This window comes from Bombus huntii, chromosome 13 (genome assembly GCF_024542735.1).
Source record: "Bombus huntii isolate Logan2020A chromosome 13, iyBomHunt1.1, whole genome shotgun sequence".
NCBI lineage: Eukaryota > Metazoa > Arthropoda > Insecta > Hymenoptera > Apidae > Bombus > Bombus huntii.
In genome coordinates, this window is record NC_066250.1 from 4,182,556 (window position 1) to 4,203,508 (window position 20,953).

Below are 20,953 nucleotides of genomic sequence, written 5' to 3' on the forward strand. Positions count from 1 at the left end.
CGTTAACCGACGCCCTATCGCGTAACAAAGGAAAGGGGAGTGGAATCGCGTTTCGAAGTGATCCCTAGGGATGACTTGACCGAATCCACGGTCACGCAGGGGTGCCCCGAAAGACGACAGGGGCCGTGCACGCGACCAATGAAAGTCAAACTTGATCGATGTAACAGAGACAGGAAAGGTAACGTCGGAAAGCTGATTTGTCCTCTTGGAAACCTAGCTCTATTGTGTAGGAAATAAATTTCTTTGACGATTCGATCGAATTCTGTCGATACATCCTTTTGCTATTACTATCTGCTGCTTCCTTCTCTAAGAGCTTTTGTACGTTGATTTCCGCGCAACCTTTGCTCCCATAGGCGCCACTCTATTTTTTGCGTAAACCTCGGCGACGATTGTTTAGCCGATCTCTCTGGCCCGGGACCGGGTCGTTAATTGTATCCAACGCGTACAATCTTGGAAGCTAGTGCCAATTGAACCTCACTCGAGCGTAAGTGGGTGATCGAGCTGCGAATAACGAAACGAAGAATCGCGGAAAGGGAGAGGGCAGAGGGGGATGCGAGAGAAAGATGGGTGTGGAGCCGCGAAGAAAGGGGGAGGGAGAAAGAGGAACTCTGAAGAGACGACGCACACGACGCCGGGGCGCCCGTGCCGGTACATTCACGTACACGACGCTGCGTGACGTCACCGCATTGTTAGACGAGCAAGCATTGTAGTCACTATTGTGAGTCTCCGCCATTATTCTAAGACAATCGTCCGACACAATGAGACGGACGGGAGGATGAGTGGGGCGGCCGATTCTCTCTCTTTCTTTCTCTGTCTACAGCCACGGTCTAACCCGTATCACCTCTCTTTTTCTTTCCCTTATCCATCTTGCTGCGTGAAGGTACTTTCCACTCGCCCGGCACTTCGTATTCTTTTGGCTGGTCCTCGCGAAGTGGGCGATCTTCTCCCCCGCAACCCCTCTGCTGATAGTTGCATTTTTGATTTGCGAAGAGAATTGAACGATCTCTGCTGCGGTGGTCAACCTCGTTTCTGCATTCGAGCTGCAACCAAGGATTTTTCATTGGAGACCAAGCATAACAGATTCTTCCACGACGAGGAATCTTTAGAGCAAGGAACTGGTTTCCAATACGTACTTTTCTTAATTCACTGGCCACGAGCTTCGAATGGTGAGAATGAGAAAGGAAAATCGAGGAAGAAGGGTATGGTCGAGACGTCAATGGAGAACGACGCATTGAATTCCTGTTACTCCGGGGGAACGATGATTACGGCATTAACAACGGCCGCAAAAATACAATGCGGAAGAACTCGAGCGAGTCTGGCAGAGTGGTCGTCTAATCGAGTCAGCGCAATTAAACAAAGTCGTCCCGTGAGGTCGCGACATTCGCGGATAGCTTTTCCCTCCGCCGTTACCCCGCGCGCAGCTCGATTCACCGGGTCTCTCCCTCGTTCTTTGCGGCTCGTCGTGGAAGTGCAGGGGATGAAAGGAGAACAAGAGAAGTACAGACAATAGATTCGGCTCGCCGGTGTGTTGGTGGCGCTGCATTGTCGCCCGGCATTGTTGCGGCCCGGTTATTGTGTCGCTGTTTTGTGACCGATCGCAAGGTGGCGTGCCTCGTGTGCACGAACCCAACCACCTCGGCCACGATCGTTAGGCACGTTCGCGATTATTCGGAGAAACGATCGTTCGACGATAAACCGGCCTCGAAAGTCGCCTCCCCCGGAAGGTCGTCGCGGAGCGAACGAGCGGCACAAAAGTTTGCGGATCGAGCTTTTTCTCCTATTGACGGCCCTCGCGGAATAAATGAAAGAGTGGAACGTCGTCGAGAGACGAGGGGGGTCCGCGGTGCTCCTCTCGGTTCGTTTCGCATCGCTTCGAGGAACAGTCGTTTCGATGATGTATTCTTTCCTATCGCGAGCATGATTTTCTTTCGTCGTTTCTTTCTCGGTTTCTCCGGTTCCTTGGTATAGTTAGAATCCGCGAGTATGGAAAAGGTTTGGAAGAAGAAAGAGAGCCCGGTCTCGTTAGGTCGCGCTGCAAATTAACTATCAAACCGTGTAAGGTTCGTGAAAGAGGAAGAAGAAGAAGACCGAGACGCGATGCTCTGACGGGAAAAAATCGCGGTATAGCGCTGAGTTAGAGCTGTGGATAGAGATAGGAAAAAGAGGGGCGACACTGTGTGGTTGTCCTAAGGCTGTAAACTAAGGCGACCGCGTCGCGCATCCTTAGAGTGGCTGCACTTTGAGTGCGCAGCTCGGTGGTGTGCCGTAGGTGCTGCAGGCGGCGTAGAGAAGGCCATTGTAAGGCCCGTGCACGGTATTCACGGGAATGAATGCGCCCTCTGGAGCGACACAGTCTCAGATGTAAGACACAAGAAGCATAAAAGAGTTGCCATTATGCGAAGCTTAAATAACAGGCGCGCGCTCGCGAACTCTCTCGCGCACACCGACGCTCGCTTAAACACGAACTCGCGGGCTATCTGTGTAAGCTGCCACACAAAGAGGCAGTTGCATTCTACGGCCGGGGTATTTCTATGGACTGTTTGTGGCGCTCCTGCCTTGTACGGCCACTTCTGTCCTCGGTGCCTCGGTCTTTCCCTCTTCACAACTTCTCTCTTTCGTCTCGTCGCGATTCTTCTCTTTTTCTTCTCGTCGTCGTTCTTCTTCTCTTCCTCGTCCGTTTCTTTTCTTCTCCGCTTTTTCTTTTCTCTTCTTCCGTGCCTTCTGGCCCTTTCCTTCGGACTTTCTTCCTCTTTTCTATCGCGGATCGCGTCGCCTCTTTCTTTTCCTTCTTCTGTCAGAGCCGTCGAGTTCACTTGCTTCCTTAGTTCCGAAGAACGACACCGTCGCGCGATCTCGTAGACGTTGTCGCGACGCATTTTTCAGCGAGCGAAAAGACGACGAGAGTTCACTTTCTTGTTCTCCATCTAGCCGTGCCACCTCCCCGTACCTTGGCAGCTGTGTTAAATGCTAATTATCGGAGAGCGTCGCCAGGAGGGACAGTGCTTCTCCGAGAAAAACAAGTTACGTTATGACCTGACGATGAAAGTGGAATTTCCATGAAACGACGATTAACTTGGAAACATCTTCGTACGTACAAGACACTGGTAAATCGTACCAAACTTACGAACAAACTGTGAAAACGTTGTTCGTTAAAACGTTGGAAGTTAAAGGACGATTTTATACGTCGATTACGATAGATCGGACACGGCAGGGATACGGGCGCAAACTGATTCAGGGCAAGTAGAAACAACAGGTGCACGCCAGACGAGCGGGCTGCTAACGCCGAGGTTTCGATCGTTCAACCCCTTGACTCACAACCCCTCCAGAACTCGCGGTTATGTCAGGCGTTGGCCTCTGGCATTGCGGTAGGTTCCACGCGTTACCCTCGTCCCTGATCTCCGTTCTGATCCCTCTGGTTTATTCCGCATAGCGGTTACTCGGTGGTGTTTCGTCCCTCCGTTTGATAATCCAATCGTTTTGCTTTAACCGATTGTCAAACTTCATTAACTCTTTCTACAGAAAATATAGTATTTTGAGAAGCAGATTGAAGAAAATTAAATTATTTTTTATGGCGAATTCTCCTTTATCCGTGACGAGAAAGTTTGATTCGCGTTGTATCCCTTTGGTTGATTCGCGAAACTTTTTATTCGCTTTTCCTACGAGAAGATTAACTCACACGGGGTTGGCATTGTTTCGAACTTAAAATAACCCACATCGAAGCATGCAGGTGTCTTTTTTCCGTTCTCTATACGCCAACGGACGAGTCAATGGTGTAATGTGGGTGGTGGATCGGGTAGGTGCGCGCGCCCTTATTCGACTCTTTTGTCTAGGCGTCCATTCTCTGGCACATTATCAGGCCTATTGTCCCTCACATTGTTACCCCTACCCCGTCGTCTCATTGTTTTGCAATTTCCCCCACTTAACCGATACGACCGCCCCACCAACATCCCTTTTCTCGGTTCTCCTTCTCGTTCTCTCCCGCTAACCATCCCTATATTCCTTCGCATTCGCTTGCCCTATTGCACCGTCGGTCCTTTCCTCTATCGCGTATTCCAGCTTCTCCATCGTGTTTCGTGTGTGCCTTGAAAAGCTAACGAGACGTTCGTTATCTTGTCTTCTGGAAATGTATTTAAGTGCACGTATGGGGAAAATGGAAATAGCAGGTCTGCGTCTATATGGTTGGAGATTATGCAGCACGGTTTGCGGCAAGTTTCACGTTCCCTTACACGCTTCTATGCTTATTGGTAGGTGATATGGTTGAAAATTTTCGACATCTCGCTTTAGGAGAACGCATTGTCCTTCGATAATTTATTAATTTCTGCACACACCGTTTGCTATACGCGGTAATGCGACCACACGTCTGTGCTGAATAGGATTGGAAAGAGATGTGGAAAAAAAAAATGAGGCGACCGGTGGTTCGCTTCGTAATTCCTCGACGCTAGCAACGAAGGGAAAGTTTCGAAACGAGAATTTCAGTCACCGCAGCAACCAGAAAGGACGGATGCCTGGAAAACAATAATTAGGAACGCCCGGTGCGCGAATCCGTACAACGTTCAGTTGAGAATATATTTCCGAGCTTTCAGCTCACTCCCTCACCCCCTGTGTCTTTCTCCGCTCTGGCTGCGCCACTCGCCCCTCCGCTCGAAGCCCTTGGAACTCCGTAAAATAGACAAAAGCTCTGCTGCCGAACAATTCGTCTATTCTACTGCGCGGTTACGAGCGAACGAGCTTGAGCGTATAACATATTCGCATGGACTCTCTCTCACTCTCTCGCACGCTCACTCTCTCCCTCTCCCTCTGCACGCCCCCTCTACCTTACCACCCTTTTCCTCCCCTTTATCCAACACCAAACTCGACGTCCTCCTGCTTCTCCTCGATCCCTTTTACACGGCGATCGTCCTTCGTCCTGTGCGTGTGACCGACGACACTGGCATCCACACACGTTTGACTGCACCTGTGTATACCTTTTCATCGCACCGCCCTATTCTGTGAGCGCAGTTTCCAACTTTTAACAGGTTCCTCTGTCGGCAGACGTGGCTATTTGCGTCCTCCTACCTTCCCGTTGATTCCATCGAGTCTTTCGATTAGCCGATCTTGCACAGCGTAGTATACACGTTCGTGTTGTCCAATTTTCTCATCCGTTATTTTCCTATTCTCTGAGAGCCTGCTCGATCGTTGGCCCTGTAAATTTGGTCGGTTTTAGGCCGAGCTTTCGATTCAGGCCGGAAAATCGTTGTTTAACGGACGGACGGGGGTCGTAGAGACACAGAGAGAAGTTCGTTCGCGCGAACTTTCTCTCGGATCGGCGAGAGGCCGGCATTGTGAGGCCGGAAACGAGGGAAAAAATTCAAATTATTCCGGCACGCATTTAGGCTTTTTCTGCGGGGAACGACAGCGCCGGTTAAATTTGCATCGGCAGCTTATTCACTGCCGTGAAATCTGGAAATCTCGAGCAGCAGCCGCGTGCAAGCTTTCCGCGAGAGGACTCGTATTGTACGAGTCGCATAGAATTCGCGCACTGAATGCTCTCGCCACCCTCTCCCAACTTTCCTCCTCCTCTCTCCCTCTTGCTTTTCTCTTACTCACTCACTGTTCTTTCCTTCTGCGTTTTTCTTTCTTCCTACTCCTGCTGTCTCTTTTTCCTCTTCCCCTCTCCTTTCTCTTTTCTCGTTGAAGCCTCTTTTTATTACGGTTTATAATACGCAATATATCCCGACGCTCGCGCCGGAAGATTAATAAGACTGACGCGAGGTATCGACATTCGAATAGAATGGCTTTGAACGAGCGTATCGGGCATTTGGCTGGTATTTTCGTGACAGCATCACGACGCCTCGTTTGTCACATTACGAGCCATCGACTTTTCCCCTCCGGCGGTGCGCCGCAGACGCGCGTGCTACCGTATGCAGCGAAATTATGCAGCCCGATGCATAATTCCGACGATGCTTTCGCGACCGTCGCGCTACTACTGATTCGTTCAAGCGGTTCAACCGTACCGGCAATCGCTCTTGACGTGCACGCCGATCATCGCATCGCGCGCGTCCTCGTTATCGTTACAAGACAGATAGGAATACTATTATTTATCTCGTTCGTGTATACGCTTAGAGAATGTTTCCAGCTTGTTGAAACTTGCTGCACGATTTTCTTCGTCTTTCCGGTGTAAATGATCGACGTAATCGTAAAAGATATCACGCGTATGTTCCTTTCACATTATACGTCATTTTCACTGCCATTCATCCGATATCTACGCGTCATCGATGTTTGCTTTTGCTACGCGATATCCTTGGAAACACAGGATACGATTGCGCCTATAGCTAGCGTGGATGTGTCGGCAGGTGCCAATTCTCTCTACTCGTGTCCCATTCTGTTTTGCCTCCGAGCCTCTCCGATGGGACTGCTTTCAGGAAGTTGGCAATGCAATTTCGATGATGAATACTCGCGTCGAACGCTAGGATTCCATACGATCTGTCTGTGGCTAAATACGCGATCTTTCGTGCGACGCGTTCGTTCGTTTCGAACGGACTTTAGGAAATAATCATGGAAGTTTCATTTGGAGCATTCGTTGGAGATTAAAAGGGGGAAACTTGATAAAGGTCTGAACAGCGTTTCCGTTAGGTCGAAGTCATCGAATCGACCGTCAAATTCGACAAAGGTGGCAAGAGGGTAACAAGGAAAGGGTGGATTTCGGGGGTGGTGGTTATGGTAGTGGTCTGGTAACAATAGGTCGCAGTGGTGGTGGTCGCCACAATGCCGGCTTGCCTGACTTCTTTGCGTGTCAAATGACTGAAAAGCCGTGGGGAGTGCACGGGCGGGGGGTTGTGGGTGGACCAAGCGGATGGGGGTTGCAGGGCGGGTACACGGTGGTATGAAAGGCGTGCTTTGTTTGGAAACAATGCCGATACTCGGCTACATCCTCATCTCCATTCTTCGCCTTGACGCAGCGCCGCTCCGAAAAGGGTTGCCTTTATTCATCCCTGATTAAAGTTATAGGTTATTTTCGCTCTGTTTCGCGGGGAAATGCTTTCGAAAATTTTCACCAGCCGAGTTTTCCGCGTGTCTCTCTTACTGTCCTCGAATTAAGCCGCAATTGTCCAGTAACCAGTGCACGCGTAATTGACTCGAAGCATAAAATTTCTGTCGATTCTCCTATCAAATTCTCACACGTTCGCCTATTAAACGCCCCTTTATTCCAAACGATTCCCTTCATACGCTCAATTAACACCAGCGAGACGCTCGAAACTTGTCGCGTGCTCCTCGAATTCGATCGATCTCAACCTTGTCGTCTCTCCAACACCTGTCACTCGCATTCGTAGTACGAAATATCGAAATTCGAATCGGCAGTCGCGATTCCTCACAGTCGCCGCATTTCCAGATGTTGTCGTACGCATCGGCTATCCATTGGCGATTCGAACACGACTCGTGAAAAAGTCGCGAGTTTAGTCGCAACAAACGCATCTAATTCACCGGGACAGTGACGTGGTTGCACATCGGTTGGACTTGGCCAGTCGGAAATTCGCCTCCAACCACCGGCGTTTTCTCGTTTCAAAGAAGGGTAAGCCTGGCCCGTGGAAACCGGTAGAGGAGACATCGCCGAAGGAAAGCTCATAACAAACTATTGAAAAGCCAACGAATGAAAAATCAATGGCGGGTGGGCACGGGCCAGACCGGTCCGGGGATGGGGTATATACGCGGAAGGGAAAGCTACAGGGTGGAAGTTGGGGGTGGTTTGGTGAATGGAATATTATTGGGGCATCCTTTCACGCGGACTCCACGGAAGCTAGAAGACCTCATCTGGCGAGCTGTATGGATGCCGTTCGCCCCGGCAATGCCGCCTATTGAACCGTTGCTTATATATGTATGTATTTACACACGTTCGTAAGTACACACACGCGTGTCCGCGCGCGTGTTTCTACACGAGCTTGTTGCACACATCTTCCACCGCGCTACACTAACACCTTCTCTTCGTCTTCGCGCGTTAGTCTGTGCTCGTGTGTGTATACGTACGAATATCTATAAATGCACGTAGTAGCCTGGTGTCTCTGTGTTGGTGTAGGTTCTTACATTTCATGATTTATCACGCAGCTTTCAGCGGGCCTCAAAGCGTCCTGAAAGCGCGCAGATTGATAAAAGAAATAATAGAGGACGCGAAATAGAGGGACTCGATCTGATACGAGAAAAGAGCGCGAGGGTGGCTAGGCGAGGGGATGAGATAGACAGAGGATGAGCGAGAGACGAAGATGCAGAGGCTCCAAGAGTGGAACGGCCAAACGACAAGGATGACAAGAGAAGGGGGGATGCCGAACGTCGTTTCTGTGAAATAGGGGTGGTGGATCCTTTCGATACGTTTCAGCTTGCATCCCTCCACCCTTTTTCCTACTCGATTGCGTGTCTTTATACTCAACTGGCACGCGGGCTTCCCCGTCTCTCCCTGTCTCTCCCTGTCTCTCCCTGTCTGTCATTCGAGTAAACAATATTCCTTTCACTCTTCGTCGTTTCTCTGCGAGGTTAACGTTTTGTCTTCTAAAAATAGGATTTCCAATAAATGTTAGAGGAATACACTGTCGATCGCAAGTAATAAAATACTTAATGATATTAAAGTTGCTATTATCTTCTAGATATACGTGTTTCATTGTACGTCTATTTTGACTCATATCTATCATTTCATTCGTTACATACATTGCCACTCGTGAGATTTCAAATACTTTAATCGGTTTATAGTAATCGTACAAGGTTTACTAAAACGTACTATAAATTAATCGTGAATTAATAATTAAAATTATATCAATAGTTGTTTCAATTTTACGAAATTACCATGTTATACATCTAATGCGATAATAAAGACGGTGACTAATAGTTGCAATATAATTGTTCTAATCATAAACAAAACGTTTTAATTCTCTCAAAAAAGAAACGAATAAAATCTCCTCTTTAATCTTTTTCGCGGTAACGAAGATCCTACAAGAAAATCGACAGGATCGCAAATCAACCCACGATATCTTTTCGCGTTCGTTGTAACATCTTCGTTGGAACATCCTCATTGATTCTTGCATTTTGATCTTAATTCGTCTTAGAATCGTCCGTTGTGACATGTGTACGCATTTGCACAAAAATCGGACGAAACGTGTAATCGGTGTTGCATCTGTTCCCTCTTTTTCTCCACGTGGCGAAGTTAATCGTTTCGAAAGGAGGCGTTTGCCTTAAGGTGCGCGTGCGGCGAGATTGTAGCGGCGTATGAAGACAGGATAAAGGGGCTGCGTGGGTGGTGGAGGATCGAAAGGCGCGGGCGGTTGGAAAGCCGGAAAGTTGCAAATGGGATGAAAGGGGACGGCAGCTCGCGCGAGAGATAGAGAGGAAAGAGGGGAAAGACAAAAGGGGTGGTAGAGAACTGTGAATCCCGTGGCAGCATTGTCACTCCATTCGCCGGGGTTGCAAAGCCGGGGCGGTTCCGATGCCACCACTTCCACCGCTTTTACCACCACCACCCCGTGCTCGCTTCAACCCCGCGAGCTAACCTTGTTTTACTGCCGTCTTCCGGATTGTCTACCGAATCGACCGAAGCAGTTAATTACTCGTTAATGTACTGCGTCGCGATATTATTATTTTCAGACCAGTCGCTCTAGGGTTATCAAAGAGTTTGTTCGCCTGCTGGCTCTGTTACCATCTAATGCGACAGTCTGAAATCGAAGAGTGCCGTTTTGTCTATAAAGTGTAGAACTGGAAAGTGGGCAAGTGGGTAGGAATTCAGAGTTGATTGATCGTAATGGATTAGGTACTTCGACTATAAAGTATCGTTATGGTATCTCTCTTCTTTTTGCATAATCATTTATCCATTATATTCTGTACAATAGACAACTCTGTATAATAGATACAGACAACACGTGGCTGATAACTGGCTGTTCCTTCTATTCAGTCCAGTTGCGATTTTCGAATCTTCGCCCGTGAACGTTACCCTCGTTTCAACAAATAAAACAACTTTTAATATTCACGGGGAAATTTATAAAAATCATAGAGATGTGAAACTACACACCTTCCATTGTACTTTTAAACTTAAGAAATTTCCTAGTCATAAGACCATTTGTTGAACGACGACTAAAAGATCAACGTCCCTCTATCAATAGTCGATAAATTACTATACAAAAGATGAGTGAATCTAGAGAAATAGCTCTCTTACCCCTGGTGCCATCATACTTGTCTTCTCGTTTCTATACATACACATTGGGAGCGTATTGGAGAATGATGAAGACATTGAAAGTATCGTTAGAACGTCCCCCAAAACGGATGACTTTACGATCCTGGCATTATACAGCCGTCAACCCTTCACCAGGATGGTTAAAGCGCGCCCTTGGAAGGGACCAATTCGAACGAGCGATTTATCATTATCTCGATAACCCGGCGAAGATAAGGCGGTCGACGCGGCGAGCGTTGTGTTCGCACGGGGTGGTCGTATGATTTACTATTTCCTCGGCGCATCTGCTCGCTTAATTAACGTTTCTCCGATGCCATTTCGAAGATACGTATCAACGGTCGCAGCCGTGGCTCGCGCGGAGCCGCGCTGGAAGATGTAGCTTGGAAATGTCAGCAGTCGATGTAATTGTGTTTCGTGACGTGCTTTATTGCCGTGCGATAAAATTTACCGACAGGGATTCCTTCCTATTCTCCACCCCCGTTTTGATTTATTCCTGTACTGTATACTGTTTCGCAGTTTTATTTAATCAGTCAGCCTCATGGTCATGGTACGTTTCGATTTATATTTTTCAAACCTGACTATGTATATACATATGTATATATATATATATATATATCTAAAGCGATAGAAAAGGAATAAAAAATAAATAAATAAAAAAAAAATACTCTCACCGCCTGACAACTTTAAACGGACCGGCATTCAAAGTCTGTAATTGTTGTCGATAAATCATGTAGCTCTTTTATTCCACATGCGCGTGTTTTTTTGGTTCGGCTTACACAAAAAACAATTCGGTTGATAGTTTACGAGCAATGATACGCGATCTTTTTGACCGCACGAACATTTCCAATTCACCGGCGATACTGTTTATGCCCCCTTCTGCCATGCGGTCAATAAGTATAATACACGTAAAGCGAAAATTTGTCGAAATAATGGATGGCTAACCGCATTTTTCAATGACTCATGTATCGACTCGTGTACGTGCTTTAGGGTGATCACACGCGGGGTAGCATATTGCGCGATCGTAGGGGTGGATCGACTGGAAGCGCGTACGGGGGCGTGGTGTCGATCCGATGATGCGTGCACAGATTCACCCTTCGTCCTCGATCCCTTCTTTTCCCCTGTACTACTACCTTTTTCGCTTGTTTTCCAAGATGTTTTATCCTCTTCAACGATGTTATCGGCGATATCGTGTTTGCGAATAATAAACAAGTTCACGGTCTTTCATCGGACGACCGATCTCATTTTTACATTTTAGTATGAAATTTGGAATCGATTTGACCTCAATTTTCCATCTTACCTCGTGCTATACAATTAAGAATCATATATTTCTCGCTTGATAGATTTCTCAACGAGACATTGTTCCCGTAGATCGGAATCCGTTTCCTTTCGTATCGCAGAATCGGGCCAACCAAGTGTCCGCGATATTTTATCGAAGACAAACTCCCAACGCATATGCGCTCAAATATAATACTATGATCACGGTGCCAGGTCATCCTAATATGTTGGAATATATTTCCATCTCATGGACATCTCATTGGGATCGCGAAGTGACGCAGTCAGCTATTACGTTTATTAAGTTGCTGGGATTGGGCTGATTTCGAGAGAGGATAGGAGTGGTGGATCCGCGGAAGGGAGTTGGTACTGGAGAAGAAGGATGAGCTAGGAGGTGGCTGGCGAGGGTTGAATGGTTTAGAAGCAGGGGGTGTATTGTACCAAGCATTGTCTGCCCCATTGTGTGACATCACGGCCCGATAACTGCCGATAAGACCGCGGCAATGCTCAGCTTGTGTGTACGTGTAGGTGCGGCCGTTTGTGTGTTTGGCCACGGACAGAGGAGACCGAGAGAGAGAAAGAAGGAAAGAAGAGGCAAATACGAAAGAAATATAATGTAGGTAGAGGCTATAGATCGTCGTCGCCGCGAGGGGGCAAAGGATGGCTGATGGAGGTCGAGTGACTTTGCGGGGTACTCGCCCCTTTATTCTTCTGATTTCTCGTTCCTCTTCCGCGGATCGAAATCGCATGCCGCTGCTAAACGCTCGTCCTTTGTGCCTCGCAACGTCCCCGCTGATAGAACGCGCCAGGCCGAGCCTTGAACTCTTACTGCCGCATTCACCGATACTTCCCAGTTATTGGAAAGTGGATCCGGACGCGGTTGCGTACCAACCCAGACCCGCGATTAAGCTTTGCCTTCGTTCAGTCGGAGGACGGAAGCTCCGGAAGCTTCCACGTTTTGCTTACTATCTTTTCTCTTAATTCGTTGCTCGAGTTGTACTATAGTTCAAAGCGAGTTAATCTCAAAACCTAATATGTACATACGTAAATGTTAACGTAGTAAAAGTATAGTATCTCGCAAAAGTATTTAACAATTTCTTTATGACAATGTAGGTATATTAAAATATACCTTTATAGCCGTAAAGTAACAGCTCAGGTAGAAAATCAACCAAAACGTACTTATGAATCATATGATTCCCTTCGCGAGTCTTAGGCGAGCCACGAATTAAAAAGTGCAGAAAAGCGACGATGTTACAATTACTGTTTTTCAAATTTAAAGTTAAAATAAAGATAGTCTTCGTAAGGTCTCAGATGCTACGTTCTGCGCGGCCAACTGTCGCGATTTTCGCGTTTGTTTCGTAATTGGCTACGATCGACTGACTACGAAACATGAAAAATCCTTTAATCAAGGCCCGATTTTATCTGACGCGTTGAAACGAACTTTGATCGCGAAACTTAGCGCTGCTGATTTGGCGCGAAACGCGCTTTAAAAGGCCGAAGCAGGCCTCCACTCGGCTCGCTCGAAATTCCCGGCAATTTCTACAACTTTGCTGCTTAACTCCGCTGGTCTCATTAGGACGTGATTTCTGTTCCAGGTGCTGGAGTCTCGGAGGCCCGTGGCGCGGTAAGTGGCACTTTCGCCCTTTTCATTCCAGACAGAGCCGCGGGTGAGTAATCGTTTAAACCCGTGCGCCACGGTTCGTTGCATTAACGTTGAAGAGAAAAAAAAAGAGTGTCATTGAGAAGGAAGTACCCCAGTCCAAACCACCACCCCACACGCGTACAACCCTCCTCTCGCTGACGTTATATTGACCCAACACAGAAGCGCGTATCGATGCTCGGCCGCGTGGCTGCCGGCCGAATATGAATAACAATCAGAAACTATAATCCCTCCCTCGCGATATGTATATATATAAAGTTCGTAATATATGTATACGGTGGCCTTTACGAGCACGGACATTTTTATGTTAATCAACCAATCGGGGGACGAGTCGCCCGATTTCCCCTTCCTTCCCTGCTTCTCTATTGTAAATAGAAATCGTGGCACGAATTTGTTCCGCGGCAAGGCGGAAAAAAAAGGAACGTAACGAAGATCGTAAAGAATGGGATCTTTCACGAGGGTGTGCGCGCGTGGACCAGACTGCTGGACCGAGTTCAGTAGGACGAGATGATTGACCCGAGTATAGTGGATTCTGTACCCTAAAGGGAGACTTTTTTTTCGCGTCAACGCGGAAGAATCTCGAACCTCGTGACAAATATAAAGGCTCTGGATTTATATCTCGCCCCCTATTGATTCTTTCCTTCTGTTCTACGATTTCTACGAATTCTAAATTCGACAATTGCGTTCCAACGTTAGAATATGCTTCTAAAATATTTGTAGGATTATCCGAGGAAGTCTGATTCGAATACTTTACCGGTGATTCGAGGGAAGAAGGATCGTGAAACGAATCCGCCTCAAGGTTCCCTTTTCACTCGGAATTCGCGCGCGTTACGCTCGGCCCAGTTGCCCGATCTCTCGGCGAGCAACGCGATATTCTTCTTTCCTGGCCGCGTCTTAGTTGCGCGATTTCGGCCGTTTCAACGGCGAACGGTTTGAATATTCGTCGAAACATGGTCAGCCTCTTGTTCGTCTGAGCCATTCACGCGGATTTCTTCATCGGCGTCTGGCTTGTCGGCCACTCGCTGATGTTAGGCGAAATAGAGAAACGGACGGCGCGCCGCGCGCGTTAACCAACGCTCTTCCGAGCATTGTACGACGATTTGTACGGATTTCAGTTCTTTTGCTGTGTGGGCGCGTACACGCAACCAACGGCCGCCTCGAATCGCCTCGTCTTGAGAGCGCGTTCCATGCTTCTCCCGCGAGAGAGAAAAAGAGCGAGAAGGAGAGAAACGTGTGTAAATACAGAGACAGCCTAGCGAGGAACGAGATAAAGATAGGCGAGCGGAGTAAGAGAATCGCGAGGAGCAGCACGATAGACGGAGAAAGAGACGAGAGAGAAAGAAGACCGTGGCTGGCCGTTTTGTGCGCGCCGCGCAAAAGATGCCTTTGAATCCTTAATTCCCTTTGAAACTCTCATTCTGGGAGCAAAATGGCGAGAACGAACCGTATTCTTCGGTTGAATGACGTATTGAGCGAGTTTTGTATGCCGTTGCGTCCGCGTGTGGCTCATCCAGAGCCTATGCCTGCTTATACGTAATACGTTCGCTCTTTTCTCTTCCTACGTTTCTTGCTGCGAAGAAGAGGGCCCGCAGCGTTGCTCTTTTTCTTCGTTCCCGTCTTCCCCCTCTTTCGTTTTTCTAACGTTCTTTCAGTATTCCTTCGTTACTCGCGTCACGCAGACTTTTACGCGCGATTCTGCAAACTTTTTCTTACTCTTTCAGCGAATTGAACGTTACTTTTGTCTGTTCGAATAACGAGCGCTACAATGTAGTAGGTATCGAGACACCTGCTGATGTTTTGTACACGTTGAATTCTTTCGCTTTTATCTTTTAGTTGTGAATCTGTTACTTCATTTGCATTATACGATAGGATAAAGACCATAATAGTCAGAGAAAATAGGTCAGTTTCTCTTGGAATTCTAATTAATCGAAGACCACACGGGAAAAATTTGACGAGTCCATCGTGTTGAGTCTCTGAACGTAATGTAAAGCAACTGTTCGATACATCTACGACGTTTTATAGGCAGATGTACACATAATATATTCGTAAAAGGTGTGCACAGTGTCGTGTACCTTTGCCCAGCTTATGTTCGTGCGTGATGTCAGATTGTCATTTCGTCGACGATTGCCCAAACGCGTCCCATAATTACCTTCGTTACGTCGTAGGTTGAATGAAAAGAGCGTGACGATCGGGGGAGGAAAGGTTGGAGGGAAGGGCGCAGGATCCGAAAGTGACGGGAAGGGTGGGTGATCTTGCGGACTTAATCGGGCATTGGTGCTTTCCTTCGCGAACAATTGACGTCTGACTTTGACGTGCCCTCCGACACTTTCTCCGACTTCTCTTTCTTCCCCGTTCTTTGTTCGATGAGAAATCGGTGGAACGCGAAGTCGAGCCTGCCGATCGATGGTCCATCATTTACTCAAAGATTCCTTCGGCTCTCCCCGCGAAAAATCGTCTGTTAAGCGCTTTCGCGAACTTTGAACACTTTTTAATTAAGGACACGGACGAAATATAATTTTGCACAGCGGTACTGGTTTTACTTTCACGCAGTTAGCCCTTTGGTTTTCGTTCTTGTCTCGAGCAAAAAGTTTCCAAGAAGCGTTCTACGTATTTCTCGATTTCTTTCACGAAAAATGAACTACTCGGGGATTTGAGGCTTTAAGAACGAAGTGAAGACGCAAAATTGGCCTTTTCTCTCGTTATTTCCAACGATATTTCGTAACGGTTGCTCTGCGTGTTGAACGCTGAGTTAAAAGATAGAAAATATCCTTATGGCAAATGAACAAAGCGTCTCCTTCTCCATGAGATAAGGTTTGGAAAATCCAAATTAACGATACGGTCGATTCTCTGGAATCTGTCGGACTATCGCGGCGACAAAGTCTGTGGCGGCTGTTGAAGGCAAGAATTCCACATTATCGGCCGGGTTTCTCGCGGATACAATTTCCCAACACAATTTCTTTTCAGTCGCCCGAACGAATCTAACCCGGGCTCGGATGGTGGGTGGCAAATGGCAAAGGGGGAGGGTGAGAAAGAGAAAGAGTTAGCTTTGATAGAGGGGTTGGGGGGGAGCAGAGCAGCGCAGCCCATATTCGTGCATTGTGGCACGTTCCATCGCGTTCTCAACTGAACTGAACTCGACTCAACAGTGGAGGACACAATGGGCGGTATGAATAAGTATAACAGACAGACACCGGTACAGACAGACACAGGTAGCTCAGGCCGCAGTATGTGAATGAGGAACCCATTTGATAACACGCCTCCACAGCCACCCAGGTCCATTGTGTCGCTTCCTATTCAGCTGCTCTATGCCCTCTTCTCCTCCTATCCCCTCTCTGCCTCCTTCTGCACCCCCACTGCTTCTGCTGTTCCTGCTCTTCCTCACCTCTTCATCCTCTATCTTCCCCTTCTCCATTCGTTCGTTCCGATATCACCACGGAAATCTTATCCTATCGAGCCCCTCTGTACCTTTGTACACGCGAAAAATCATGAGGGCATCCGTTCCCGTTTCGCGCTTCCGGTTGCACATGATACTTACTATATCGCTTCTCTGGTCCTTGGTTACAGCGTCTTAACGCTCGACGAGTGTTACATGTTAACGCGGGAAGAACTTTGGAAAGGAGAATGATTGAGAATGGTTAAATCTTGAGCGGTTCTGTAATCTGAAACGTTGATAGAGCATCATTACTACTAGATCTCAAACAATCTCGCATTCTTTAGTTACAAATGTCCCATCTGTCGTCTGCAAACGATCCAAAAAAAAAAAAAAAAAGCAAGAGAAAGAGATCGAATGCTTTACTAGTTTTCCGCCATTTAATTTAGAAGGTTTACTCGTTATTTTGCAACAGCCAGGGTAATACCATTTCGCTTATTCGACGCATCTTGAAAAATGAAAAAAATGCGCTAGATAGAATATTTTAATTTCCTGTTGGCTTTGATGCAAATGAATGAAACGCAAAAATTCCAGTACTACTTTATGGATGCAAGTCAATGCTTATACTGTACGTAAAAAGAACTGACAAAGATATTAATCCAATCACATTCGGTTGGCTCGTCAAAACTAGAAAGCTAGAAAGGATTGCTTCTGCATTATCCGGTCTCCTTTTTTCCATCTTTGTGTAAAAACGAGGAACGATGTGGTAGTGTCGGTACGGTGAATATAATTTTTATCTATTTCGCTTGGCAGTTGAGTTATTACTTTGGCCAGCAGCGCAAGGTTTACGGCCTTGTTACGCGGAGATTGGCTTAGATAAACCCTTTGCGAGATAGCGCGACGACTTCGTAAGAATTTTCATCATTTTTACACGAGGGGGTTCACGGCCTCGTTCAAGTCCTGTTTCAAAGTCGGCCTCGTTCAGACGACTCAACCTACCATTAAGTGAGAAGACGCGTGGGATGCGATCAATTCTTGCACGATTCGATCAATGTTCTTCGGATGTGGGTCTTAGGCTATGCTTACAGAAGATGCATTTCCTTACAAACGTTGGAACAATAAATACATGCACATTTATATAGATGTTCCTGAAAGTATTTGCACATTCGGTGCAATCAGATCAAAGGATCGATCATATTTCGATCGCTCTGAGCTCTCGACATTGAGCAAACTTAAAGCGAAGTACTCGACTCAGGTGTTTCTGCGGGTCCAATATTTTTCAGTCTTTAATTACTGATTTTTTTTATCAATATCTAAAATAAAAGACGAGTCAAAAAAATTAGATTAGCCGGGACGAGATTCTTCGGACGCTTCAGAACATTCGTAGCTTTGGACTTGCAAGTCCGAGTCTCAAGAACCGAGCCTCGCGTTTATTTCGTAATCGACGCGAACTTGTCGTCGTGTATCATAAATCCGACTAACGTGTTCCGATGGCCTGGTTACCCATATACAGCGTATACGGTCGACGTTTGAACGCGACGCAAGGCGATGGCGATACGAGGCGATTTTGTTTCGGTTTTTCGCGACAGCGGTGGCGCGGATCCGGGACGATTCGGTCGATTAGCGTGCATGGATCTAAAAAGCGGCGCGTCCGCGGGGTAATCGTCGCGGTTAGAATCTGCAACGAGCACGGATGGCGAGTCGAGTCGCGTATTTATCCAAATTGTAATATTGACGCGAAGTGGACAGATATTTTGGAAAGGGTGAAAGCGAGTTTCACAGAGCGCGTCCGCGTCCACGTTCGAATCGATTTTCTAGTCAATGCCAGAGAGCGGACCGGCAACAATGCTCCGATTTTCGGGATCTCGCTAGCATAAATAGCAAATAGCGAAGGTCCTGTAGGTGTATGTGGTTCACGTTGGACCAGCGAACGAACTATCCCAGCGTGCTCTCTCTCCGGCTCGCTCTGTACGTACGTGTACGTTGTACACCGAGTACCGACAACAATGAGGCAGAGACAAAGGCCAGGTACAATGCTGATGTTGAACTCGACTGATTTCGACGATTTTTGGCCTTTGCATGTGCATCGCGCGTTACTCGACAATGATTCCCGCATACGTAATCATCGCTATGGGCAGGGAAGGTTGGTACACTCGCGAAGCAGTGGCTCTCACATTGCGCCCTCTTTTTCCCTCCGCGTGGATTCAACCTTGCCGAAACCGGCGAAGCCGAAGCCTGGTCCCGTTCCCGCCACCGTCCATCCGGGGCTTTTCAATGCTCTTCTCTAACGCCGACGCGTTAATCTAACAATGACGCGACGCCATCGCGATTCCGCGAGCCGTTTATCGGTTTAAATACCAGCACAGGCTGGGTAATAATAATTGTAAGCGATAGCCGATTTATGCCCGCAATCAGCCGTGTTTCTAGCGGCCCGCTACAATCGATCTAATCAATGGCATTAATGCCAAACCGGCCTGGCTATTTAAATGTGAAACTGATAATTACGCGGGCACCGCTGCTTAATATTCTGCGCTCGTTCCAACGTTTACTGGATCATTAGCTACGTTCCATGGAGAAGAGCATCGATCGAAGGATACCCACCGATATCCGATGAAATCATCCTACGCTTAGTCATTCTTTTACGAGTGCAGCTCATCTAAAACGAAGAGCATAATCGCCGGCCAACTTTGGTATTCGTTTGATCCAGTTCGCAACGCTACGAATCCGTTTCATAGAGAGGAAACTATATCTCGAGTCAACTGTGAAACCTGGAGAGGACGTTGGATCTTTGGAAGAGCGGCTTAGCTCCGTTCTTTCGCGAGGGTTTTTCGTGAATCGCGAGCGAAGGGGGGCCGATCGATTGAGCACCCCTGACCGCACCTGAATAGATACATTGTGCCGGGGCAGCCTATTGACGGGCGATTGTTCCCTCAACAATAACAACAATATCTGAATAGTCGTCGTGCACATCTCTCGCGCGCGTTGCACGCACCCACGCACGCACTCGCGCTTACACGCGTACATGCGTGCGCGCACATCCCTTTGCACGGCCCTCGCACGCTCGCGTCGCGCATCCCTTCACACGCTCGCACGCACGTCTCTTTACGTTACACCATCGCAGTTACACTCTTGTCGTTGCGATAGAGAATTTCTCGCGTTCTGCAGGCACGTGTAAATAGTTGGCGGACACGAAAGGGACGCGCTCGCGCGTTAGATCTTGGAGATCGCGGCTTGAATCCATCGTAACATCGTATTTGCGATAGGCTCGCTTTACAAGAGAGAATACAGCGACGTGGAAAAGTTTCAGACCAGATAGATTCCTTACTTTATATTTGAAAAGCGGTCTATTTTAAAGAATTTTAAACAACTAGTATTATCGTAGCTTGTGTAACATTGTTCGTGCATTATACTATTTCTTTTATTCGTCACCTTTATTATTATTATTATTATTATTGCTTGATAAATTCTTTTAGATATCGCTTTTTGAATACGCTAGTTGGATAACAGGTTTAAAAATTCGCTCTGGTTGGAAACTGAAGCGCGCCACTGTATTCTCTAGTTACAAGATCGAAATTTCATTATCATTTACGAATCGATGTTGAAAATTTCTACTTGTGATCTTCTAATAAAATTACATAATATATAGTTTTGCTAGACCGATAAAAGTTTAATCGAAGTTTCACATTTTTTAAATTTATAAAATAGACATTATACGAAGGGAGAGATTCAGCGATGAATCCATTTACAGATTTCGTTTTGAACTTTACCAACACTGTTTCATTGCGGTGTTAATGAATTTTCAAAATGTTTTGTATAATGCGCATAATACACTCGTAAAAGGTTCTACAAGTTTTCAGTAGTTTCGTTACAGCCGCTTTAGGGCTTTACAAAAGTTTGTAAATGGAAATTCTGTAAAAAACTAGTAGAATCTGTGAAAGAGTGTAATATCGTGTCAAACGAATTCTCAACGTTACGCGGACGACTAACACGATTCTGGATATTGAAGGAAAGATCGTGAAAATCTAAATGATTCCGTGAATGCATAAAACTTCATAATCGACTCTAGGAATTGCGGACAACAGATAGTGCCATTAATCAAGTTGAATGAAAAAAGCAGGTCAGCAGTAATTCTCTGAGAATTAGGAGATTTCAAGCTAAGTTTGTTCATGATTGAACCGTGATTAAGATTAATAATAGTCGTTCTTTGTAATCAACCTATCGGTATGTTCCATAAAACAATCAGATTAAATAACTTTTACGCAATTGTTGCATATTGCATTCAGATTTTCTTCTACTTTCTTCTTAACTCCGTAACGATTGGTTTCTCTGAAATGTTAAGCAATTAAGAGTTCGATGACATGCACGTTGGCTTTGATTTATTTATAAAAAATACATGAATATAGAAGAGAGAAAGATGCATAAATACAGAAGAGTAGAAGATTCATTAAGAGTTATATGATAATGAATG

The 20,953-nt window shown here is 46.7% G+C and overlaps 1 protein-coding gene across 5 annotated transcripts in view; it reads left to right on the forward strand.

The window, feature by feature from the left end:
* Positions 1-20,953, forward strand: part of LOC126872736 (uncharacterized) — a 195,671-nt gene that overhangs the window by 29,171 nt on the left and 145,547 nt on the right. For 3 of the 5 annotated variants that reach the window (XR_007692154.1, XR_007692151.1, XM_050632883.1), the window contains exon 2: positions 13,051-13,079. The exons of 1 other annotated variant lie outside the window; for it this stretch is intronic. Coding sequence is in view for 1 of the 4 variants with exons in the window: in XM_050632883.1 (XP_050488840.1) it covers positions 13,051-13,079 (29 nt within the window). In the remaining 3 variants the exon portion in view is untranslated. Of the gene's footprint in view, positions 1-13,050; positions 13,123-20,953 lie in introns of all 5 variants that reach the window. One more of the 5 variants, XR_007692150.1, reaches the window with a different exon arrangement.